Genomic DNA, 21,803 nt, shown 5'->3' with positions numbered 1-21,803 from the left:
CAAGTGTTCATTCATTCATGATCCACTTGGACTTCCAAACACTAATTGTCCGGTCAACCTTGACTCACCTAAATTTTCACATGTCTGACTTCACTCACAAGGATTTTTCCACATGGCTTCACTCGCCAGGATTTCCATCTGCCTAGCTCCTCTCACTAAGGCTTTTCACTTGGTTTCATTCACCAGGACTTTTACATCTGTCTAGCTTCATTCACCAGGACTTTTTAACTTCCTGGCTTTACTCACCAGGACTTTCCAATTATCTGGCTTCACTCAATTATCCGACTTCACTCATCGGAACTTCCCAAGCTGTGTGACTTCACTCACCAAGACTTTCACATCAAGTGTCCGATCAACACTGACCCACTTGGATTTTTATCTTCTGTCAATCTTCTCGTTAGATTTGCCCTTGTTTAACTTCCGATTAAGACTTTCCTAATCAAGTATTTAGTAAATTTTGACCTTGTCACGCCCCAGGGAAGCCCCTGTCTGAAGAAATTTCGGCAGCACCTCCCCTGTACGGCTGACAATAATATGAATCATTTCTACATGCACAATATACATCAGCCACAGGCAACTGGAATAAACACACAACCACGCAGTTATATGATACAGCCCACTCGGCTGGAACAAGATATAAAACAACCACGCAGTTATATATATATTTTACAGCCCACTCGGCTGTATCAAAACCAAAACACAGCAGAAAAACGATAGAAATCCAAAATACATGACTGCTAGCCGGCTAGGCTTACACCACACAACAACACAAACACTCCAGGCACAATACCGGAACACAAAGCCAAATATACAAATTTCGTATATCAAAACAAAATAAATACAAGCGGAGACAGATCTTCTGAGGTGACGTGGAGACCAGCAGACAGGATACTCCAAGCGACACCATAAACAACCTGGTACCTGAAAAAGATAGTGTCCACGGGGTGAGTTCAACAACTCAGCGAATACCAATAGACATGCTTAGTAAGAAATATCTAACAGCAATAAATATGGAATACAGCTTCCTAATCATATATAGGAAATATGCAAAACTGTAAGGTAACTGAGGAAGCTGTACTCACCAGGAACTCCTATCCAGAACAAAAGGGTCATCAAACCAGATACACAATATGTCTCCTGTATGCATGTCAAACAAATACATCCACCAAAATGCAGCATATAAGTGCAGCAAACACAAACAAATAAATGCAATAAATGCATATGATGTTAATGACATGGTCACCCCTGACGCCAGTCAGTCATCTCACACACAATGGTGAGACTGAGTGGGTAGGACTGTGACAACCGTGCACTCTGCCGTCACTGCTCCTGATGAGTGACCAAGTGGACGGGATGCTATCGGAGTACACACATACTCCTACCCCAAATCATAAGTGGGGGAGCGCAATGCTCTCATCTCCCGGTACACCATGACGGAGAGGGATCCCTGACGTACTACCACGCTGCGTCACACTACCCATGAGCGGACCAACGGAGCACCGAACAGAGCAAAACTGACGTGCTACCACGCTGCATCACGTTACCCATGAGCGGACCAACGGAGCACCGAACAGTGATGAAACTGGCGATATACTCTACAATAATGGAACAGCCTATCACGCAGCATGCAATCATGCGAATGGTGCATGAAACTAAGCATGACAATATCCTGAACCAAATCCACATATATATATAAAAATATGTACCCTAGTACGAGTAAGTCAAATCCACATATCTAGGGTATACAGGCCCTCTATGGTATAATAACCTAGGTTCTGAACATATCCACCTCCATAAAATATGTACCAACAATGTACATGGATCAAAGCAAAAGGTCTAGGTACACAGATCAGGTAGAATATAAAAATATAGATACACATGTCAGATAATAAAAATCCAGAATCTAGTCCTAAACTCAGTAAAGCATGGTATGTCACTTACTCTAGGAACTAAGGTACTCATGGCAATAATCACAAGGTATAAACATGGATACATAACAAGCTACAAAACAGAACATGCTATGGGTATCAAACTGTGACATACCAAAGGTAAACATGATCATTGCTTGTAGCTATAAAATACTATGCATATCCAAATGACAATATCATAAAAGATAAGTCAAGAGGTACCCGCCTCCAATAGAAAGGTCCAATCCAGTCAAATCTAACGTCGAGATGCCCGTCTCGTGTCAAAGTCCTGTAGTACATGGTATCCAGATTTAACTAATTACTTATAAATTAATTAGCTAAATCAAATCCTCAAACCTATTTAGGATAATCTTAATCAAATACGACTATTGATTAACCTCTCATTTATCAATCTACTACAGCATGCATAATCATCTAAAATAATCAAATCTAGTCATGATCTACATCCAAGATCAAAACCTGCATTAAACAAATCAATCACACTAATCATGTATCAACTAGTGATATACTAACCATCTAGAAATCCATATTATCTCCAATTCAACACATATCTAATTCATCAATAATACAAACCAACTACCTTACTTCTTACCTTAATCCATGGCCCAAAAAAAATTGCTGCCGGAAAGGAGACGTTGCCGGAATCTACTTCTCGGCTCTTATCAAAAATGTTGTCCACCAAACCAAATATCCCTAAGTTAGCAGCAAATCCTAGATCAATCACAACAATCAAATTTAGTTAAGGTTTACCCTAATCAACAATAACATAAACATAATCCATAATCCAACTCATACCAAATTCAACCCAACTTCGATCAGGGTATTGTTGTCGAGGAACTAATGGCTATCCGGAGGTAGCTCTTGCGGAAGATCTAGGACCAATGTCAAGGAACCAATGGCTGCTGTGAAATTACTATAAACAACCCCAATTAGCACAATCAATTCTTACTATAATTAAACCCCAAAACACTACAACCTTACATAAATCCGAAGCCTCAGCAGTGTTCCACTGTCGGACAACTTGCCTTTGCCGGAGATGGAAGAACCTCGCTGTGGGGGAAAAAGCAGTGGCGTCGAGTGGTGGATCTGTGGTCACCGAGTGCAGTTCTCGGACTGCTCTATCAGAGATCAGTGTGGCAAAGCCCTTACCAGCGTAGGAAACAGAGGCTAGGGCAGGCTTGGACACACGGTGCCGGAAAGATCAGTGAAAGGGGCAACTGCCGAACAGAACTCGACAAATCGGACTGGTGGCACCGAGGAGATGGGTGTCGCCGGAAACCCTAGATCGGGAAATACCTTAGGGAAACCACCAGTGTGTCCCCGTCGCCGGCTCGGGTGCTCGATGCTAAGTTCCCTGTGTCCGGCGGCACTTGGCAGAGGCGAAGAGAGCTACCGCCGGCACTAAGACAGAGAGGAACAGGGGGTTCCTCGACGGCAGAGGATAGGGAAGAAGAAGAGAAGATCGGGTTCAGGAGAGGAAACCGGCGCGAGGAAGAAGGAGAAAAGGAACGACGGAGAAGGAAGTTAGGGATTCTGCGTCACGCGAAAAAATCGGGAGGAGAAAGGAAATAAAAAGAAAAAGAAAAAGGAAAAGAAATAAAACTTTTCCTCGCTTAAATGGGGTAGCCTATACAGACTTTTCCGGGGTCCCATTTTATCCCCGTTAACTCATCCATACTAGTTTCGAAAAATTTCCAAAAATTTCAAAAAATTCTCTTATTATTATTCTCTATTTTCTGGTATTTTACAGACCTACTTACCTTCTAGTCAAACTTTGACCATCAATCTCACATATGGACAATTGCATTAGCAATCTCCATTTATTGTCAAATATCAAAACTCAAATATCAAGACTCAAACTGACTCAGCTCAAGTTTAGTCAATCTGGTCAACTTTCACTCCGGAAAAATTGCACCATCATATTGAGCACCTTGTCTTGGAGAAGTGAGGAATTGTATATGTCTGACCAACTTTGAGGTCAATCGAATTTATACTAATAGCTTTGTCAACTGAAAAGTGGATGACTGAGCCTTGGTGAAGATTGTTCGCCTAGCTATGCACATCTTGATTTTAATTTTGATTATCACATTATCTTAACCGATTGATCCCACGTTACTTTTGGAGCCCGCTCGCTACCCACCGTATCAGACGAGATACTTGCTGACCATGGTTTTTTTTCTCAACTAACTAATCGCAAAAGAACAAGATTCAGAACAAATATGTAATTATCTGTAATTTGTAATTTTTAGACAAACAAAAAACATGTTTTTAGTTTTCAGATATTGCAGACTGTTTATATTACATATGATGCACTGTTCGTCCTGAACTTTCAGCTACAAACGCTGACCTAAAGGAGTCGTCTTAAAGTTTTCAGTAGGAAGATAATCATTTCAAGTGCTAAGAAAATATAACGAATTGGAGAGTAGATTCTGAATTTGAATACGATTTATATAGATATATTTGATCAGCATATGAATTTATAGGAAAAAGGAAAGCAGATGAGCGCTTGATCAAGTGGGCTGCTCAATGGTGATGGCAGCATTGGCTTTCTTTTTGTTGTCCTTCACTTGCCGGTACTCGCCGTAGGAGTAGGAGGCGAGGCCCCAGAAGGAAAGGACGAGGGCGATGGCCTTCTCGCTGCTAAATTTCTCGTGGAAGAAGATGACGGCCAGCACCTCAGTGACGGGGAGGAAAACGGCGATGAGGATTCCGGCGAGCAGAGTGTTGACGCAGAAGATGGTGCCGACGGTGCCGATGAAGAAGAACTGCCAGAAGATTGCGTTCCAAACGAGGACGACGTAGTATTTAACCTCGCCCAGCTCAAAATTCCTGGCCTCCCTTGGAATCGCCTGCAATTCCCAAATTCTCTCAATTCGTAGTGAAAATCATACCGACAAACTTCATACTGATTGGATATTTGGATGTGTTCGCTCTGTCCATCAATGTAAAGAACTAAAGATCTTCTTTTGCAATCATATAAACATGTTTTATATATATATTATGTTCACTTTGTTTTGTGTTTAGAGGTTAATATATTTTATATTGCTAGCAACTTGTTTATTTATGAGGTACGACTGCTCTTTGACTAAATTTCTACCAATTCAATTGAAATCATTACTTGTTTGCTAATTGTATATGTTTTCTGAATTTAATCGATGAGAAGTCGATTTGAATGACCTGGAAGTCGTGGTTGACGATCATGCCGACGGTGCAGAAAGCGGTGGCGAACATCCCCATCACCAGCTGCATCTCCAGAACCAGCGTGTAGGTGACGGCCAGGCCCCGCCGCCTCGCCACGGTGTACATCAGCTCCACCAGAGGGAGTACGAGGCCGTAGAGCGCCGCCGCCCCCAGCGTGAGGGCGAATCCCATGAAGTACTTCCCCCTGCTCTCCCCCTCCGGCCTGTCCCCGCTGACGTGGAGACCCAGCATGACGGCCCCCACCGTCAGCAGCGCCACCGCGTTGATCGAGTACGCCGTGAACCTCTGCCTCACTAACAGGAACGCGAACAGGGCCGTGAAGGCGAGCTGGGTGGAGATGAGCAGCGACGAGGTGGAGACCGGGAGGAAGGCGAGTCCGTAGGCGTAGAGGAAGTCGTCGAGGCCGGTGAGGACGCCGAGGGCTGCGCAGGCGAGGCCGAGTCGCGGGGTTATGAAGAAGAGAGGAACAGAGGAGGAGCGCCGCTGGCGGCGGTGGATGTAAAAGCATAGTAAGGGGAGGAGGATGAGCGGTGAGCCACTGGTCTGGAGCCAGCTGGATAGCCACTGGCGCTTGCCGCCGCTGCGGTAGTAGAGGCGTAGGAGGAGGGGGCTGCCGGTGTTGCCCAGCGCCATGAAGACGCAGTTGAGGAAGATGAGGGCCCTCCGGAGGCCTTTGCTCATGGTGGCGGCGCCGTCATCCTTGTTGATCTCGTGGTTTGGGTCGGAGCTCTCGACGTCCATGGCGCTGATTGTCACTATCAAGCGCAGTAGCTCGTTCTATACATTCAGCGAGGTCACAGTGTCAATTTAAGAAAAGCCATTCAAGCGGGCTCAAGAATGGACAGGTTCCTTTTTCTAAAAAGATCCTTTAACTTATTCTTGGAAATCATGCAGTCTTTGTCTAGTGATGCAGACAGTTTTCTAATTCTTAAGTTGAGTTCTTCACGACTGACAGTCTTCAGTAACAAAAGAAAGACAATATTGGTGAATCTGTAAGATTTTTTACGAAGAATCTATAGAAAACCCCAAGGAGATCGTCAGTGCTCTATTATCAGTTTCTGAAATGTCAAAGATGTAATAGTTGCCTTTGAATGTTAGATAAATGGCTATTCTGCAAATCAAATTCAATACGAATGGGATATTCTTTTAGGTTGCTTTCAGCTTAAATTTCCACACAAAGTAAATGGTTGCTGTTGATTTGTATGCTGATCAAGTTTGTCGAACATCATCTTCTTATCTTCATATCGGATTTAAAGATGATTAATTTTCTTATGTTCTTTTCTTCAATCATGGAAGGGAGACTATCTTGCAACTAATATATATTTAAAACTATAATATATCAAAAGATAACGTGATAGAAAAAAAAACTTCAGTAGACAAAATATATAAGAAAAAGGCCTTCAAAAATAACATATATAGACTTTATCTTGCATACAAGACTTACACAACTTAAATGAAGATAGAGTGGTCGGTCGGCCAGAGTAGTCGACTAGATAGTGTGACTGATCGGGTAGTATGACCGATTTGGTAGTATGATCGAGCAAGCAAAGCAGCAGATCAGGCCAAGTGGCTGGCCGAGCAGAGCTGCCCAAGCGATAGAGTGGGCGAAGCGGTCGAGCAAGTGAGTGGATCAAGACCTGCGATGGACGTAATTTCCTTGAAACGGATTCCCCCTACCTAGCTCCGGCTGTGTTTCAAGATTTTCTCAGATTGTCTGTTTCTCATGATACAACGATTAACCGTGATACACATGAAGCACTAGTGGTTACGGCAAGTTGATTAGAGGTATTCGATTGCTATCACGGGTACTCCGCCGAGCAAGAGATGCACGACAGAGGAGAAAGGGGAACGTAGATGGAGAGCTTCAGCTTTTTTGTGTGTTTTGCTCAAGATCACGGTCTCTCTTTATATAGGAGCATCATCCCTTACTTGCATTGAATGTCTAGTAATGACCATTTAATACCTAAGGATTAATGATAGTCGGCGACTGATCCGGCGGTAAAAATCCGGAACCCCATAAGAAGTCAACGCTGAGGGGAGGTCAAAGGGTCCAGTGGCTCGCCGGAAAAGGGCGAGCCGACCGGACTCAGAAGAAAGGGAAATCTGATAGTAAAAGGCACCCTGGTAGGGACCAGGGGTCCGACGCTCAAATAAAGCAGTGCGTAATAACCGAGCGGAAGGAGGTGCCGTCCGGATGGCGCAAAGAATCAAGGCCGTCCGGACGACGTCCATCGCCCGCTCGGCGGGCCAGGTACCCCAGTCAGACGGTGGGTAAAAGACGGGGACATCTTCTGACAGCCGTCAAGTCGTATGGCTGTGCCATACTTCTAGTCTGACAACGGGTGGTCCTGCCGTCCCATCAAAGAACATGCTCGGACTGTGGCAGCATGGTGTCAGGTAAGCTCTCTGACAAGTGCATACGACACGTGCGCACCTCGGTGGGCGTGCATCAGTTCCTTCTCCATCTTATATAAAGAGGCTATTACTTCGCCGAAGGTACGTAGAATACGAATTTGGCAGCCACTTTCTCCACCACTTACCTGACTTGAGCGTCGGAGGACCGTCGCCGGGACACCCCTCCCGGCTCGGTTTTGTTGCAGGTTCGCCGGAGCACTTGAGGATCCAGCAGAGAGCACCGCGTGCCCAGCGTCCACTGACTCTTGATTCGGACAGGATCAAATTGGCGTCGTCTGTGGGAACGCTCCTGCATCCGATCGGAGACAATGGACAAGGCTGGACGACAACACACGGTGACGCTTTCAACAGAAGAACTCGAGGCTCTGGTCGAGATGAGGGCCACCAAACTCATGGAGCAAAAACAAAAAGCATCCGCCGAGCGGGCGGAGCAACAAGCAACATCTGCGTCTGGTGGCCGAGCGGAAGCACCTCCAACCACCGTCGCATTCCATCGGGCCTTATTTCGCACCCCTGAAGCCATACCAGCCCGAAGAGATAGAGGATCTTCCTCAGATGAAATGCCAAGGCGGGATGACAGGAAGGGGAAAGCTCCCTGAGCGGACTCCTCCCCCGAGCGGATCAATCGCCAATTTTCGGAGGTTATCCTACGAGACCCTCTGCCCAAGCACTACGTGCCTCCGACGATCGGCGAATACAATGGAACAACAGACCCGGATGATCATCTGGGTAAGTTCGATAATACAGCCACGCTCCATCAGTACACAGATGGAGTAAAGTGTAGAGTCTTCCTTACCACCCTCTCGGGATCGGCTCAACGGTGGTTTCGGAGGTTGCCGGACGGATCCATCACGAGCTTCAAGGAATTCCGAACGGCCTTCCTCCACCACTTCGCCAGTAGTCGGCGTTATCAAAAGACAAGTGTCAGCTTATTCGCCATCAAGCAAGAGCCGAGAGAATCGCTTCGAGGCTATATTCAGCGATTCAACCAAGTGGCGATGGATATCCCAACGGCCACATCGGAGACGATGATGAATGCCTTCACGCAAGGCCTTGTGGATGGGGACTTCTTCCGGTCGCTCATCCGAAAGCCGCCCCGAGATTATGATCACATGCTACATCGGGCCAACGAATATATAAATGTGGAAGAAGCGCAAGCCGCTCGGAAAAAGGAAACTCCTGCCGAGCGCGCACCTGTTCATGCCGAGCGGAAACAGCACACCGCTCAGCAGCCACCCAGAGGACCGAGGGTCGAAGCAATTCGATCCCCTCACGTCAGATCGCACGTACAAGAAGAGGTGGACCCCTATGTTCTGCACCTTCCACCAGACGGATACGCACAACACGAGGGATTGCCGAAGCCTTCCCTTTGTGTCCAATCCTGTTCCCAGGAAAGCCGAACGACGGTCGCCTCCCATCGACAGGAGACGTAGGACTCATGAAGCTGACCGGACCCGCACCGAGGGACGACACCAGCAGACACCCGATCGGCACCGATCCCCGAGGCAGGAGAATCGCCGGGCGTCCAGAGAACGGTCACGACCGTCCGCTCGGGAGGAGGAAAATAGGAGCAATACTTCCCGGGGCGAGATCAACGTTATTGCTGGTGGGCCGACCGGAGGAGATTCCAACCGAGCCAGAAAGGCGGGCGTCCGTCAGCTGCAGATCCACGCAGTCGGCTGCAGCCAAGAGCGGGCAAGTGGGCCGGAAATCACTTTCGGACCCGGGGACTTAGAAGGAGTTGAAGTGCCCCACGACGACGCGCTGCTCATTAAAGCGGTAATAGCAAATTACACCATTCACCGCATATTTGTTGACACAGGAGCTCGGTCAACATCATATTCAAGAAGGCGTCGATCAGCTGCAAATTGATCGAGCCGAGTCGCCATGATGACCCCGCCTACGGGTTTACGGCAACGGTTCACCATCGGACAATCCGCCACCTCACCGGGAGAAGAGCCAGAGGACCAGACAATAAACTTCGTTGTGGTCGACTCTCCTTCATCCTACAACGTCATTTTGGGACGGCCGGCGAATTCCGAGCGGTTGTCTCAACCTTCCACCAGAAGATAAAGTTCCCGTGGAGGACAAAGTAGGAGAAGTGCGGGGAGATCAGCTAGCAGCTCGGCGGTGCTATATAGAGATGATCCGAGCAGAAGCTTGTTCCGCTCGGAAGGCGCCCCGAATTGAGGTACACGCCATAACCGAGAAACCTCCTGCTTTAATTTATGATGAAAAGGAGGAAGTCCAGATCCATCCGACCCGATCGGAGGCCACGACTTTTATCGCCTCTGATCTGGGGAAAGAACAGAAGGAGAAGCTGATTCAATGCCTCCAACGAAATCATGATGTCTTCGTTTGGTCGACACATGAGTTACCTGGAATTTCGCCGAGCCTAGCGCAGCATGAATTGCATGTCCGACCGGACGCTCGACCAGTGAAGCAGAGAAAAAGGGACTTCAGCGCCGAGCAGAATGCCATTATCCGGGCGGAGGTGGAAAAACTTCTGAAGGCCGGCCACATACGCGAGGTGCGGCTGGCCAACGTAGTCTTGGTCTCCAAGTCGGGCGGCAAGTGGAGGGTCTGCATCGACTTTCGAGATTTAAACAAGGCATGCCCCAAGGATTTTTATCCTCTGCCCCGGATAGATCAGCTGGTGGACTCCACGGCCGGCTGCGAACTAATTTGCATGCTTGATGCTTACCAAGGATATCATCAAGTACCGCTCGCCCGAGAAGACCAAGAAAAAGTAAGCTTCGTAACGGCTGACGGCACATATTGTTACAATGTGATGCCGTTCGGATTGAAGAATGCCGGAGCCACCTATCAACGCTTGATGAACAAGGTTTTCAAGGAGCAGATCGGGCGGAATCTGGAAGTTTATGTGGACGACATTCTTATCAAATCCGTCCGAGCGGCCGATCTTTTCAAGGATATGGAAGAAACCTTCCGAACGCTGCGCAAATATGGAGTCAAACTAAACCCCCAAAAGTGCCTGTTCGGAGCCAAAGGAGGGCGTTTTCTGGGGTATATAGTGACCGAGCGGGGAATTGAAGCAAATCCCAGCAAGATTAAAGCACTGCAAGACATGCCGCCCCCAAGAAATACAAGAGAAGTGCAAAGGTTGACCGGTCGGATAACCGCTCTATCGAGATTCATCTCCAGAACCGCCGACGGAGCCTGCCATTCTTCAAGATCCTGCGCAAGGCTACTAAATTCCAGTGGGATGAAGAATGTGACCGAGCATTTGAAGAGTTGAAGACATATCTTAATTCTCTACCAGTGTTAGCCAAGCCGGTCGGGGGTGAGTCACTTTATATGTATCTGTCGTCAACTGAGCATGCTGTAGGCTCAGCACTTGTGAGGGCGAACGGTGAAGAACAGCCGGTGTATTTTCTAAGTCACATTTTAAAAGATGCTGAATCTCGTTACACTGGGCTCGAGAAGTTGGCCTTTGCTTTAGTTCTAGCCGCTCGGCGCCTGCGACCGTATTTCTTGGCTCATACCATTATTGTCCGGACGAACAGTCCACTTGGAAGAGTGTTGTTGAATCCAGAAGCGTCCGGACGGCTTATCAAGTGGACGACAGAATTAAGTGAATTTGACATCCAATATCAGCCCCGCTCGGCGATTAAAGCCCAATCCTTGGCTGATTTTGTGACCGAAGTGCAAAGGCCAGAGCCGGAAGCTATGTGGAGAATATATGTGGATGGATCCTCCGCTCGGCTTGGAAGTGGGATCGGAATATTACTACTCTCACCTCATGAAGAAAAGATGCACCTATCCGTCCGGCTAGATTACAAAACTACTAACAATGAAGCAGAGTATGAGGCCCTCATAGCCGGATTGCAGGCAGCACGGCATGTGGGAGCAGCTCGGGTGACACTCTATTCTGATTCACAGTTGGCCGCTCAGCAACTTTCCGGCACTTTTGAAATCAACTGTGTTCGGCTCAAACTCTACGCTGAGGCATTTGAAAAACTCAAAGCTACTTTCCGAGAGGTGCTTATTCAGAAGATCCCCCGAACGGAGAACCAGGCTGCCGATGAGTTAGCCAAACTCGCGAGCTCAATAACGCCGGTCGCCATTCAACAACCAATTGAAAAAACGCTGCTAGTGGCGCATGTCGACCGGATGCACGGCCTCGCGTTTCCAAGTGACTGGAGGACACCTATTATAGAATTCCTCCGTTCGGGCACCACACCATCCAATGAATATGCAGCCCGACTCCTCAGAAGAAGAGCCGGTCGGTTTACACTAATCGGAGATCAGCTTTACAAGAAAGCTTTCTCGTGCCCTTTGCTGAAATGTGTAAGCTCGGAGGACTCAGCTTACATCCTCCAGGAAGTACATCAAGGATCATGCGGGGGTCATCCGGGCGGACGCTCATTGGCCAAGAAGATCGCCGATAACAATAGTTAATGCTTTCGTTACTTCTTAAGCAGCAAATAAAAAGAATCCATGTGATAAAATATTAGGTGTTCCACTTGGGCAAATTTTGCCCCGATCGGTCTGGCATCCGGTGTGTGTAGGTCGTGCTCACACACGAGTCAACTTAGTTTAATACAATTTGAATCCTGGATTTGCACACCCATGAGTGAGAGAGAGCCTCTCTCCATACATTTATTCACAACATCAATACATGTCAATTAATATAAACAAACCAATATACCTTGAAACTCTCATTGTGGAACTAAAGTCTCATTCATAATGGAGCTTCTTCCCTCTTCCACCTCTTCTCCATTCACATATATCCAACAATCCCTCACATAAAGGGAAATAGGATATGTGATAACATTCAACAGTTAAGTCCACCGTCTGTGTAAATATTGACATATCTCACCTAAGGCTCTCCCTGATACAACTCAGTTCTCATGAGTGTATTTGTTCTTAGCCATGAATACACCTGGTTCTGTGAGAAGTTCTAAGAATTATACCTCCAAGTCTCTTCGAAGCAACCTCACTTCTTTCTCACATAAGTGATCTTTTAAGAGTATTCCTCATTACTCTACTTGGATCATTAAAAGTTGTGTGTTCAACCTCCATCCTTCACTAATCCATTGGGTCATTCCCCATAGTGAGCAATTTTGTCAGTACAATTAGGTTGTCCATTTAAACCTAGTTCTTGGGATCTCCAGTCTGCATAGATTGGGTTTCCTTTGCATCAATATTTCTCATCGACATCAAACTCATCCCTCGCGATGAGCTTGCAACTAACTCTCTGTTTAACCCCTTAGTTAACGGATCTGCTAGGTTAACCTTTGACTTCATATAGTCATCAGTCTCCCGTTGAGAGCAGTTGTCTAATGGGATTATGTATATGACGTATATGTTTAGACTTACCATTATATAGATGGCTTTGCGTCTAATCGATTGCTGATTGACTATCATAATGTATGCAAATTACCAGTACAAGTTTCGGTCATCTCGGAATATCTTCTAAGAATTGTTGTAGTTATTCAGCCTCTTTACCATATTTGTCAAAAGCTACAAACTTTGATTCCATCGTGGATCTAGTTATTACAGTTTGTTTAGAAGATTTTTAGAAAATTACTACACCTCCAAGAGTGAACACATATCCACTCGTAGAGTTAGAGTCTTTTATATCAGATATTCAACTCGTATTGATGTATCCTTCGATCACAGCAGGATATCATATAGTGCAGTACATATTCACGAGTATACCTCAAGTATCTCAGTACTCTTGTTATCCCTTTCCAATGATTAATACCGGGATTATTCATATATCTATTTAGTTTACTTATTGTGTAGGGAAAATCTGGTCGTGTACAACTCATCAGGTATATTAGACTTTCAATCATTCGAGAGTACTCTAGCTTAGAGATATTTTTTCCTCAATTTTTCGATAGATGTTGACTTGTATCTAGTAGTGTTCATGCCAACGCAATATCTTGTCCACGTAATGGGACTGACTAAGAACAAGTCTTGTTGTTTTAAGAATTTTGATTCCTAGAATCACATTAACTAAGCTCATGTCAAATCTTGAGTTCAACATATCTTTAGTAGATTTAATTATCTTATCATTATTAGATTTTGAGAAATGTCCTAAAGCAATCACCTTATAGTTTTACTATTTATTTGATAAATATATATTTACTATTTGAGTGCATATTATATGTTTGAATATTCTTAAACACATTTACTAAATGTCTGCAATACAATTCATAGCATGAGAGAATTTGTGATTGGATCACAACTTAAGATTATCTCTGCATGTGCAATTATAAATGTATTGAAATTTCCCTAGTCGTCGAAATGGTGCATTCAGACATCATCAATTCTGTAAGACTAACACGAGTTATACTCCTTAGTTCGGCCAAGCAATTGTTTCTCACTAGCTGGAGATATTGAGATGTCGAGAGTTAAACGTGGATACTAGTTATAGTAATTAGTTCATTGGAGTGACTTGTTGTATGACTTTATATGGTTCTCTACATATATTGATATGTCTGTGGAGTTCTTACTATAGCTTGAGTGCAAGTTTCCTTCGACTTGAGATATATAAGTCATCTTGGTCATGGAGACTTATACTTTAACATCTTAAGCAAACATCTCTTAGAGGTATGGACACGAGATGATTGGGTATAAGTTGAAGTACCAGAAGGTATTTGGATAGCCCACAGAGGATTCACTACTCCTTACAAGGAGACGTATACTCTATGATTACTCATTAAGATTATTATTCAAAGTCTTTGGTCAAAGCATCATATGTTAAGAATATGTGACTCATGTACACATGTATGAGTAATTAGAATCCGCAGAACAAGGAAGTATTATTTAGGCTAAATGTGACGTAGTCAGCTTAGTGGGGAAGACATATAGTCATGTCCTAAACCAAGTGGGTATAAGACGAGTGAGAGCTGTTGGTTCCGGTGCAACCAGTAAGAGGGGGTGAATTGCCTGTAAAATAAAAAATAACAATTTCCCAATCTTTCGACTTCGTTAGATAACACAATTAAATTAAAGCAATTGAACAACCAATAAAATAAAAGAGGTAAAAAAATTAATTAGTTACAACCTAGGTCGTTGTTAATCTAAGATAAATGAAAGCATTATAAAGTCTCCTTCATTGAAGACGGAGAAGCCTCTTACACTCGTTGAATACTTAGAAATATGCTAGGAAATGGATACAAGAGTTGTTGAATATTTCTTACCTTCAATGGTCTTTTATAGCCCTCGGAAAACTCTATCCGAAACTGAAAACATGTCTTCAATAGTGTTCAAGGCGCCTTCAATCAAAGAAATTTTATCGTCGAAGATAAAACTTTATCTTCAGCTAACGGTCGCTAGAAGGCGCTTTCTATAGGCTGGAAGACGCCTTCCATATTGTTTATCAAATGCGCCTTCCAAGCTATGGAGGGAGCCTTCCATGAGGCTGATAAGTTCTTTAGCTGATCTCTCCTTATGGGTGATGCTTCGGCTAACCAGAGTTGAGCTCACCCAAACCCAACTCTGACCTTCTCCTCAAGCAGGCTTCCTTCTCAGCTTCTCGTCCCTCGAACGTCGCTCACATTCTTCTCGTCCATCGGTGTACTCTTCTACAACACCTCGTCCATCGGATGCACCAAGCCCGTTGGCTCTCTTTCTGTGTCACCCTTCTCACTAGCTACATCTTTTGATTGACTTCTTGTGTTCCTAAGCTTCTGTACACTTAGACACAAGGATCAAATACATAGGACCTAAATTAATTTGGTTGACTATATCAAAACTACCACGGGGTACTTACAATCTCCCCCTTTTTGATATGCATCAATTCAAGTTAAAGTTAGGATTAAACAAAATGTAATAACATGATTATATAAAGTAAATTGTAATTATAACAAAAAATTTCAATACAATGAAGTTAAGTACAAGGATAAAAATTTTAAAATTTCAAAATATTATCCCTAACTCCCCGTCAACTTGTACCTATCTCTCCCCCTTTGATCACATAAATAAAAATTAAAAAATAAAATAAATAGTAAGAAAATTTTGTAATAACTTTCAAGGGGTCCATACAAGAATTACTAGTTAGTTAATATTTTTCAGAAATATTGTCAAAAATATTCTATTTTTACTAATTAATTTTTTATTTTGACAAAAATAATTCTAAAAATTACATTTCAGTTTTGAAAAATTCTAACACTTTTTGTCAAACATAAACAGAATAATCTATATTAGTAGAAAAAATTTTCATAAAGAAAAAATTAATTTATCAACAAAATTGATATATCCTATCAGAACAACCAAACTTTTGAAGATAAATACTAAAAAAATATATTTTTAAACTCTAAAAATTTTGTAATTTTTCTTGGATATGGAAAACAGATTGTCTAATACTAGAAAAATCAAAGTTCCTGAATTTCTATTTTCTTAAATTTTTAATATTAAAAATTAACTTTTTGAAAAATAATTCGTAATAATTCAGATAAAATTTGAAAAATGTCAAAAAATGTCTTATGATAGAAAACATATGTTTGATTACATAAAAATAAAAAATTTCAAAAATATGTTTACAAAATATGTTAAATTTTTAAAATATTATTTTTATTAATAAATTCATAGAAAATAACTTAACGGAAAAAAATTTGAAAAGTTTTTTATTTGTAGATCAAATCATCAGATAGCATAGTAAAAATTTTCAACTCGAAATACAAATAGTAGGCATACTAAATAATTAATTTTTAAACAATGTGGAAAATAAAACACATTAAATGTTAAAGCATATATAAAATTAATTTAAATTATACTAAGCATGATTTGTGGATCCAATACAAATTTTTTCCTGCTCAATTTATTAAATAATTTATAGGAACCCTTCCAAGCACTTGAAACTGAAACTTTATCGAAATAGGCACTATCACGATCCGATGTGATGAGGATAAAATTGTATCCCCCCTCCAGGCACCTGGAACCCTTCCAAGCGCCCCGATCAGGGTAATAAATACAGTCTTAATCCCAGAAGCTTAAAAAACACTTTCCTATTTTTTCTTTTTTCGCGGCACATACTTACTTTATTTTTAAAAGTAAAAGAAAAATTTTTAAAATCACGTGATTCACTCCCCTCCCCCCTCTCATGTGCGTCTCAATCCAACACATCAAACCTTTTAATGTATGCTCTCAGCGCCTCTCTGGGCTCTTACTTGAGGGAAAATAGGCTTTAACATGGGCTTGTGGTATCAGTAGCTACTGACAAAGTGATAAAGGAATGTCTTGCGGAAATCCTTGAAACAGCAAATGGACTCGGTTGGGAGCCAGTTAAACCATCTTTATGCCGAGCCAAAGAGAGTGGTAAAGAACACTCGGGACTTAACATCATCCATGTACTGATGGAGGATAGTGGCATTTTAAAATTTGAGTAGATAGTCTTCTGGGTCAATCACTCCTTTGTACTCTCTAATCGTTAAGGGTCGGAAGTGGCTTGATAATTTGTTCTCTAATATTTCCTAGGAGAACGACATACTGGTTCACTTAGGGGAGCTACTGGCCATCAGAGCTTTCCCCTTTCGAATGTCCCCAGCGGGCATGTTTTCAAAATTTGAGCCTTGGGGTCTCTCCACTTAGCCCATATCATCAAAAGGCATGGAGAATAGCACTTGGTGATATGAAATTGGGGATGGGGACATGAGCGGAAGGTTGATCGATTGTGCAAGCGCTTGTATGAATCCGATTGGAGGAGGAGGAATCAGTTAGAACCATAAGGGTCTATCATCGATACAGTCAGGTTGTTTGGCAAATGACCTCTGGCTACTGCTTTTTGTTGTTGCACGAGCCTCTATGCTTGGGTAGTTATTAAGAGCTCCAAATATTTTTTGAGACAAAGTAACTGTAGTAAGTCGTTCAGTCTCCTCCATCTTCGCATTTCATATTCGGGGTAAGATTCTCACAAATGGCACTAAATTTGATCATGTCTGAAATCGAAGAAGATGGTGCGCTAGATAGGTGGCTTCGGTGTCAGCCGCTAGAAGACTATGGGCTGAAATAAAGTGACGTCAAGCGCTCCTACGTGTCAAAAACAAAAAGTAGAGGGAAAAAATATTAACAACCAGGCTAGGAAGGGGTCCCCCGTGCAAACACTCTGACGCTCAAGTCAGACAAGCGATATCGGGAAAAAGAATGCAAGGAATAGTAGTGAAGAACAATGGACTCTGTATCATGCCCCAGAGGTATACTTGTCCGACAGAATGAATGGTATCCCCTAGTGATAATGTACGATATAACATGATATGAGTCCACAACAAAAACATAAATACACAGCAAAAAATATAAAAACATATAAAAAACCATTCAAATATAAAATGAATAAATAGCATGCCAGCACGGCTTAACTTGACAAGTACCATAAACAAGATAAAGAGCCAACCACGGTCAAAATTCAAACACAAAACGCATATTACACAACCAAGTTCGAAAAACAAAGTGTAAACAAATTCAATACAAAATAACATGGAAAACTCTCAGAGTGACGTGGGACTAGCGAGCAGGATCTCCAAGCAACTCTATATATCATCTATCTACTACCTGAGGAAAAAAAAAGAATACAATAGGGTAGTGAATCCAAAAAAAATCTAGCGGATAATAGAATATAGTGCATGGACTAAGTGTAAGGAGATTCAAAATAGATATACAGTCTCTAAGGAAAATACTCGACATGTAAAGATATCACATGAATGCATTTAATATTTATCAACCTACTCAACTGTAAATGATATCATAAATAGTGTCAAGAAACGTTCATCATGAGTATTGGTTAGCCTAAGCATGTGTCAGTATAAATAACAACAATATATCATCATATGTGAAAGCAATATTCCATCACCAAAAAATATAAATGACCAAAACACCTAGCTATATAGTTATGAAGTGGGAGAGAACACTCTACTATGGATACTCGTGGATAGTCTGAAATGTCAAGGTCTCTGTCTACGGGAGAACGCTCTATTACGGATACCTGTGAACAAACAAGATGTAGTTATCTAGCTACAGGCTGTGGGAGAAATTCTATAACGGATACCCATAGGAAGCATAGGGTATAGCAACCCAAAATGATAGTGTAGCAAACATTTCACAATCACAATCAATAAACATATCTCAGTCACTGTCTACTCTCTACCACAAATGGGAGGCATGGTCGACAGAAAATAAATAGTGCAATGTTACATAGATAGTAACCAACCACATGGAGTATATGAACTCTATGCAACGATATTCGATCACATCTAGCATGATAAACTATCATCAACACACACCGCTCGCCTGTGTACTACTAACAAAATATGCATGGCAATATTGACAAGCATCCTATTGTACACACCACACACATGTACACTACGTGATATATACATAACAAATCATATGCATCTTCCTATGGTACACACCATATATATGCATGCACTACATGATATACATCACATAACATAGTATCTTCTTATTATACACACCATATACGTGTGCACACTGCATGATACGAATAGCTACATGTCAATCATCCTACCATACACACCACATGTGTCTACAACTACAAGATGTTTAAATAAAATGAGACTGCATGGATACAAACTGATCAACTCAAAGATCAAACAAACAAGTATCAAACTCAGGAAAAATACAAATAGAGTTAAGGTAAATACAGTTATTAATCAAAATAATAAGTTATGTACTAAGGTCAATCAACTATAGAGGTCAATGATGAAATATCCGCCTTATGTGTAAGTCGTGTTGAATGTCTTCCAATCAAAACTCCTACCTTGAATCAAAAGCCTACAACAAATAATGCAATCAAAACCTACATCTACCGTAGAACGGATAGCAAAGACCTAAATCTTAAATCGATTAGGAACATTGTTTAACTCAACCTAATGATTCAATTAACCCGAATCAATCTCAATTGCATTCGAACCATCAACGGTGTTAATAGAATGACTAATCCCTTCCATTCAATCACTAATCAAAACCATCTTTACATTCTATGATAAATTCCCATAAGAAACTTAATGAACATATCTTAGGGAGTAAGATTTGTTACCCACGGCTTTTTCTCTAGCAATGATTCACTGTGGTAACAACCAGTGGTTCGGCTCCAAAGGTTTGATCATCCACCAATTGCCGCCTTTTGGTCAAAAAGGAAAGACCAGCAGACGCGGAAGTGGAGCTGGCTGATGGTTGGCAGTGAATTGGGTTGTCTACAGATGAGTCCGACAACTAGTGACTATGAACCAGCTTTGATGGTCGTGGATAGCCACCGACGTCTGACCATAGGGCTGCAGTGGCCGGAGCAAAGGAGAGGCGACATGGATGGAAGTTAGAGCTCAAGGGTGGTCGGGGCATGCCGATGTTGGCTCACGGGCGTTGCGCACTCGGGAAGAGGGTGGACGTGACATTGATAGCTCACGATTGGAGGTATGCAGCGACACTGATTGTGTCGAGGGCAGGGGCACTCTACATCGATTGCACGGCGTTAGATGGAGAATGTCTGGTGGTCGACGTAGAAGTGAGAACCCGAGGCAGAGGGACCCAACGGCTAGGGAGCGAAGAGGGAGAAGCGACGGCTGGTGTCAACAAGGAGACACAAAGATGGGAGGTAGTGATAGATCGAGGAGGAAAAGAGAGGGATTACGGAGAAAGAATTGGGTTCCGGCTGAAATTAGGTTAGGAAAAGAAATTATAACCTTTATTTTATAATCCAAACATTTCCATATATAGCTAAAATAGGTTTTCCTTCTATCCTGCTTATCCCCATAAAATATAAAAAGATTTTTTTTAAATCTAGAAAAATTTCTAAAAATTCTTAGAGAAATCTATAAGGTTATTTTTTTGATAAATCCTTATTTTATTTAATTATCGTATCTTACACTCTGAATGTGTAACCTCGCCTGATGCAATGTATATGCATCTGTAGATGAAAACCCCATTTTATAGTTTTTTTCTATGCACGAATCTCAAGGTATTTTTAAAAATAGACTGATCATTTTGCACACTTTTCTAAAATGGACCCACTACTTTTGTGATTTGAAGAGTAGAAGCTTTCTTTATGATGAATGCATAGAAAATATTCCTTTGTTTATCTGAAACTGTTATACAAAATAGCAAAAGAGAATATTAAGTCGTTGGGTTGATAGGTCGTTGATATGCTTTACTAGCGGCCGACGAGCCGTCTTTGTAGTTTGATGGGCACTTGTTTGCAAGCACGATCATGTCGGAAAAAGGATGGATTTCACTCTTAAGAACTCGGCCTATGCTCGACCTTTATACTTGTGTGTGTCTAGTATGTCCGATCGAACTTCCGGTCCAATCGGCTAACCACTGGCGGAGACACCTGACTCAGCTCTGCATGGGACTAATATAGCTTGAGGTTTCATCAACTCTGAGAGACTCAGGATCCGATCGAACTATCGATCTGATCGACTAAACCAATCGACCAAGACAGGTGACCCTACTAACCTCAATTGTTGACCTCTTCTTGACTCTGACTGTTACGTTAGTCGACTTTTTTAACTTCGACTCCAATCCGAGGCACACTTTATTTGCCGTATCAAAGTGCATTAGTTTAATTATGGCGACTATTCATTTTCTTAATAAGGAATAGAAAAGGATGATCAAATCCAACAAAACTTGCCTACCTTGAAGCCTCAGCCATGCCATTTGTCTCTCACCCCCTACTTAATTTGCAAGGTCAACCCTATTCTTCATTGATTGCAACCTCACAAACCTTGTTTGTATCACATCACATGACTCACACCAACAATATACTTCACCTTCTGAACAAACAAAGACAGAAGGCAACAAAAAATGGACCTTTTATATCCATTCTAGAATGGGGGTTGGGGACTTCTACATAGATTTTATTCACACAATTGGGTGGGCTTTAAAATCCACTCAAAAGGAATAAAATGAAGGGACAAAATTAAATGAACCAAATTGGAATGTTCCCAGAATCATCAAGTTATCATATGCCATTCATTTGCAATTAATGATTCCTTCAGACAGCTATTAAAGGTTGTCGCTAAGCACGCAAAGGTTTAATGATGATAAATTTAATTAAATTCTTTTTCGTTTTTTTTCTTTAAATTTTTTTTATGACTATGTATATGTAATAGCTGTTTTTTTATTCTTAAAGGAAGACGCGTCTTCAATTAACCAAATTTAGATGAACTAACAAAAGCAGTAATGCTCCGAACGTGTCGAGTCTACAAATCCTTTTCTTTTTCTTTTTTCCTTTTTCTTTTCTTAATCGCTCGCACTTCACCTTAAAAAAGGAAG

At 42.4% G+C, this 21,803-nt stretch overlaps 1 protein-coding gene across 1 annotated transcript; it reads right to left on the bottom strand.

Annotated features, from left to right (window-relative positions):
• Positions 1–4,336: 4,336 nt before the first annotated feature.
• On the bottom strand, positions 4,337–5,953 carry LOC122009753 (purine permease 3-like). The gene is made up of 2 exons (XM_042566036.1): positions 5,106–5,953; positions 4,337–4,777 (listed from the first exon to the last, which is right to left on the bottom strand). The coding sequence occupies exons 1-2, from the start codon at positions 5,868–5,870 to the stop codon at positions 4,439–4,441; spliced, it is 1,104 nt and encodes a 367-aa protein (XP_042421970.1). The 5' UTR covers positions 5,871–5,953; the 3' UTR covers positions 4,337–4,438.
• Between the last annotated feature and the right edge of the window lie 15,850 nt (positions 5,954–21,803).

This window comes from Zingiber officinale, chromosome 8A (assembly GCF_018446385.1).
Source record: "Zingiber officinale cultivar Zhangliang chromosome 8A, Zo_v1.1, whole genome shotgun sequence".
Classification (NCBI taxonomy): Eukaryota; Viridiplantae; Streptophyta; class Magnoliopsida; order Zingiberales; family Zingiberaceae; genus Zingiber; species Zingiber officinale.
Note: the sequence above shows the minus strand (reverse complement) of the source record. Positions and strands in the feature narration are given on the sequence as shown.

Bases quoted from the DNA above. Each gene is read 5' to 3' on its own strand.
- LOC122009753 (XM_042566036.1), bottom strand. From the start codon at position 5,870: ATGGACGTCGAGAGCTCCGACCCAAACCACGAGATCAACAAGGATGAC. The intron at 4,778-5,105 runs GTCATTCAAATC...TGGGAATTGCAG, and splicing joins TCGTCAACCACGACTTCCAG to GCGATTCCAAGGGAGGCCAG.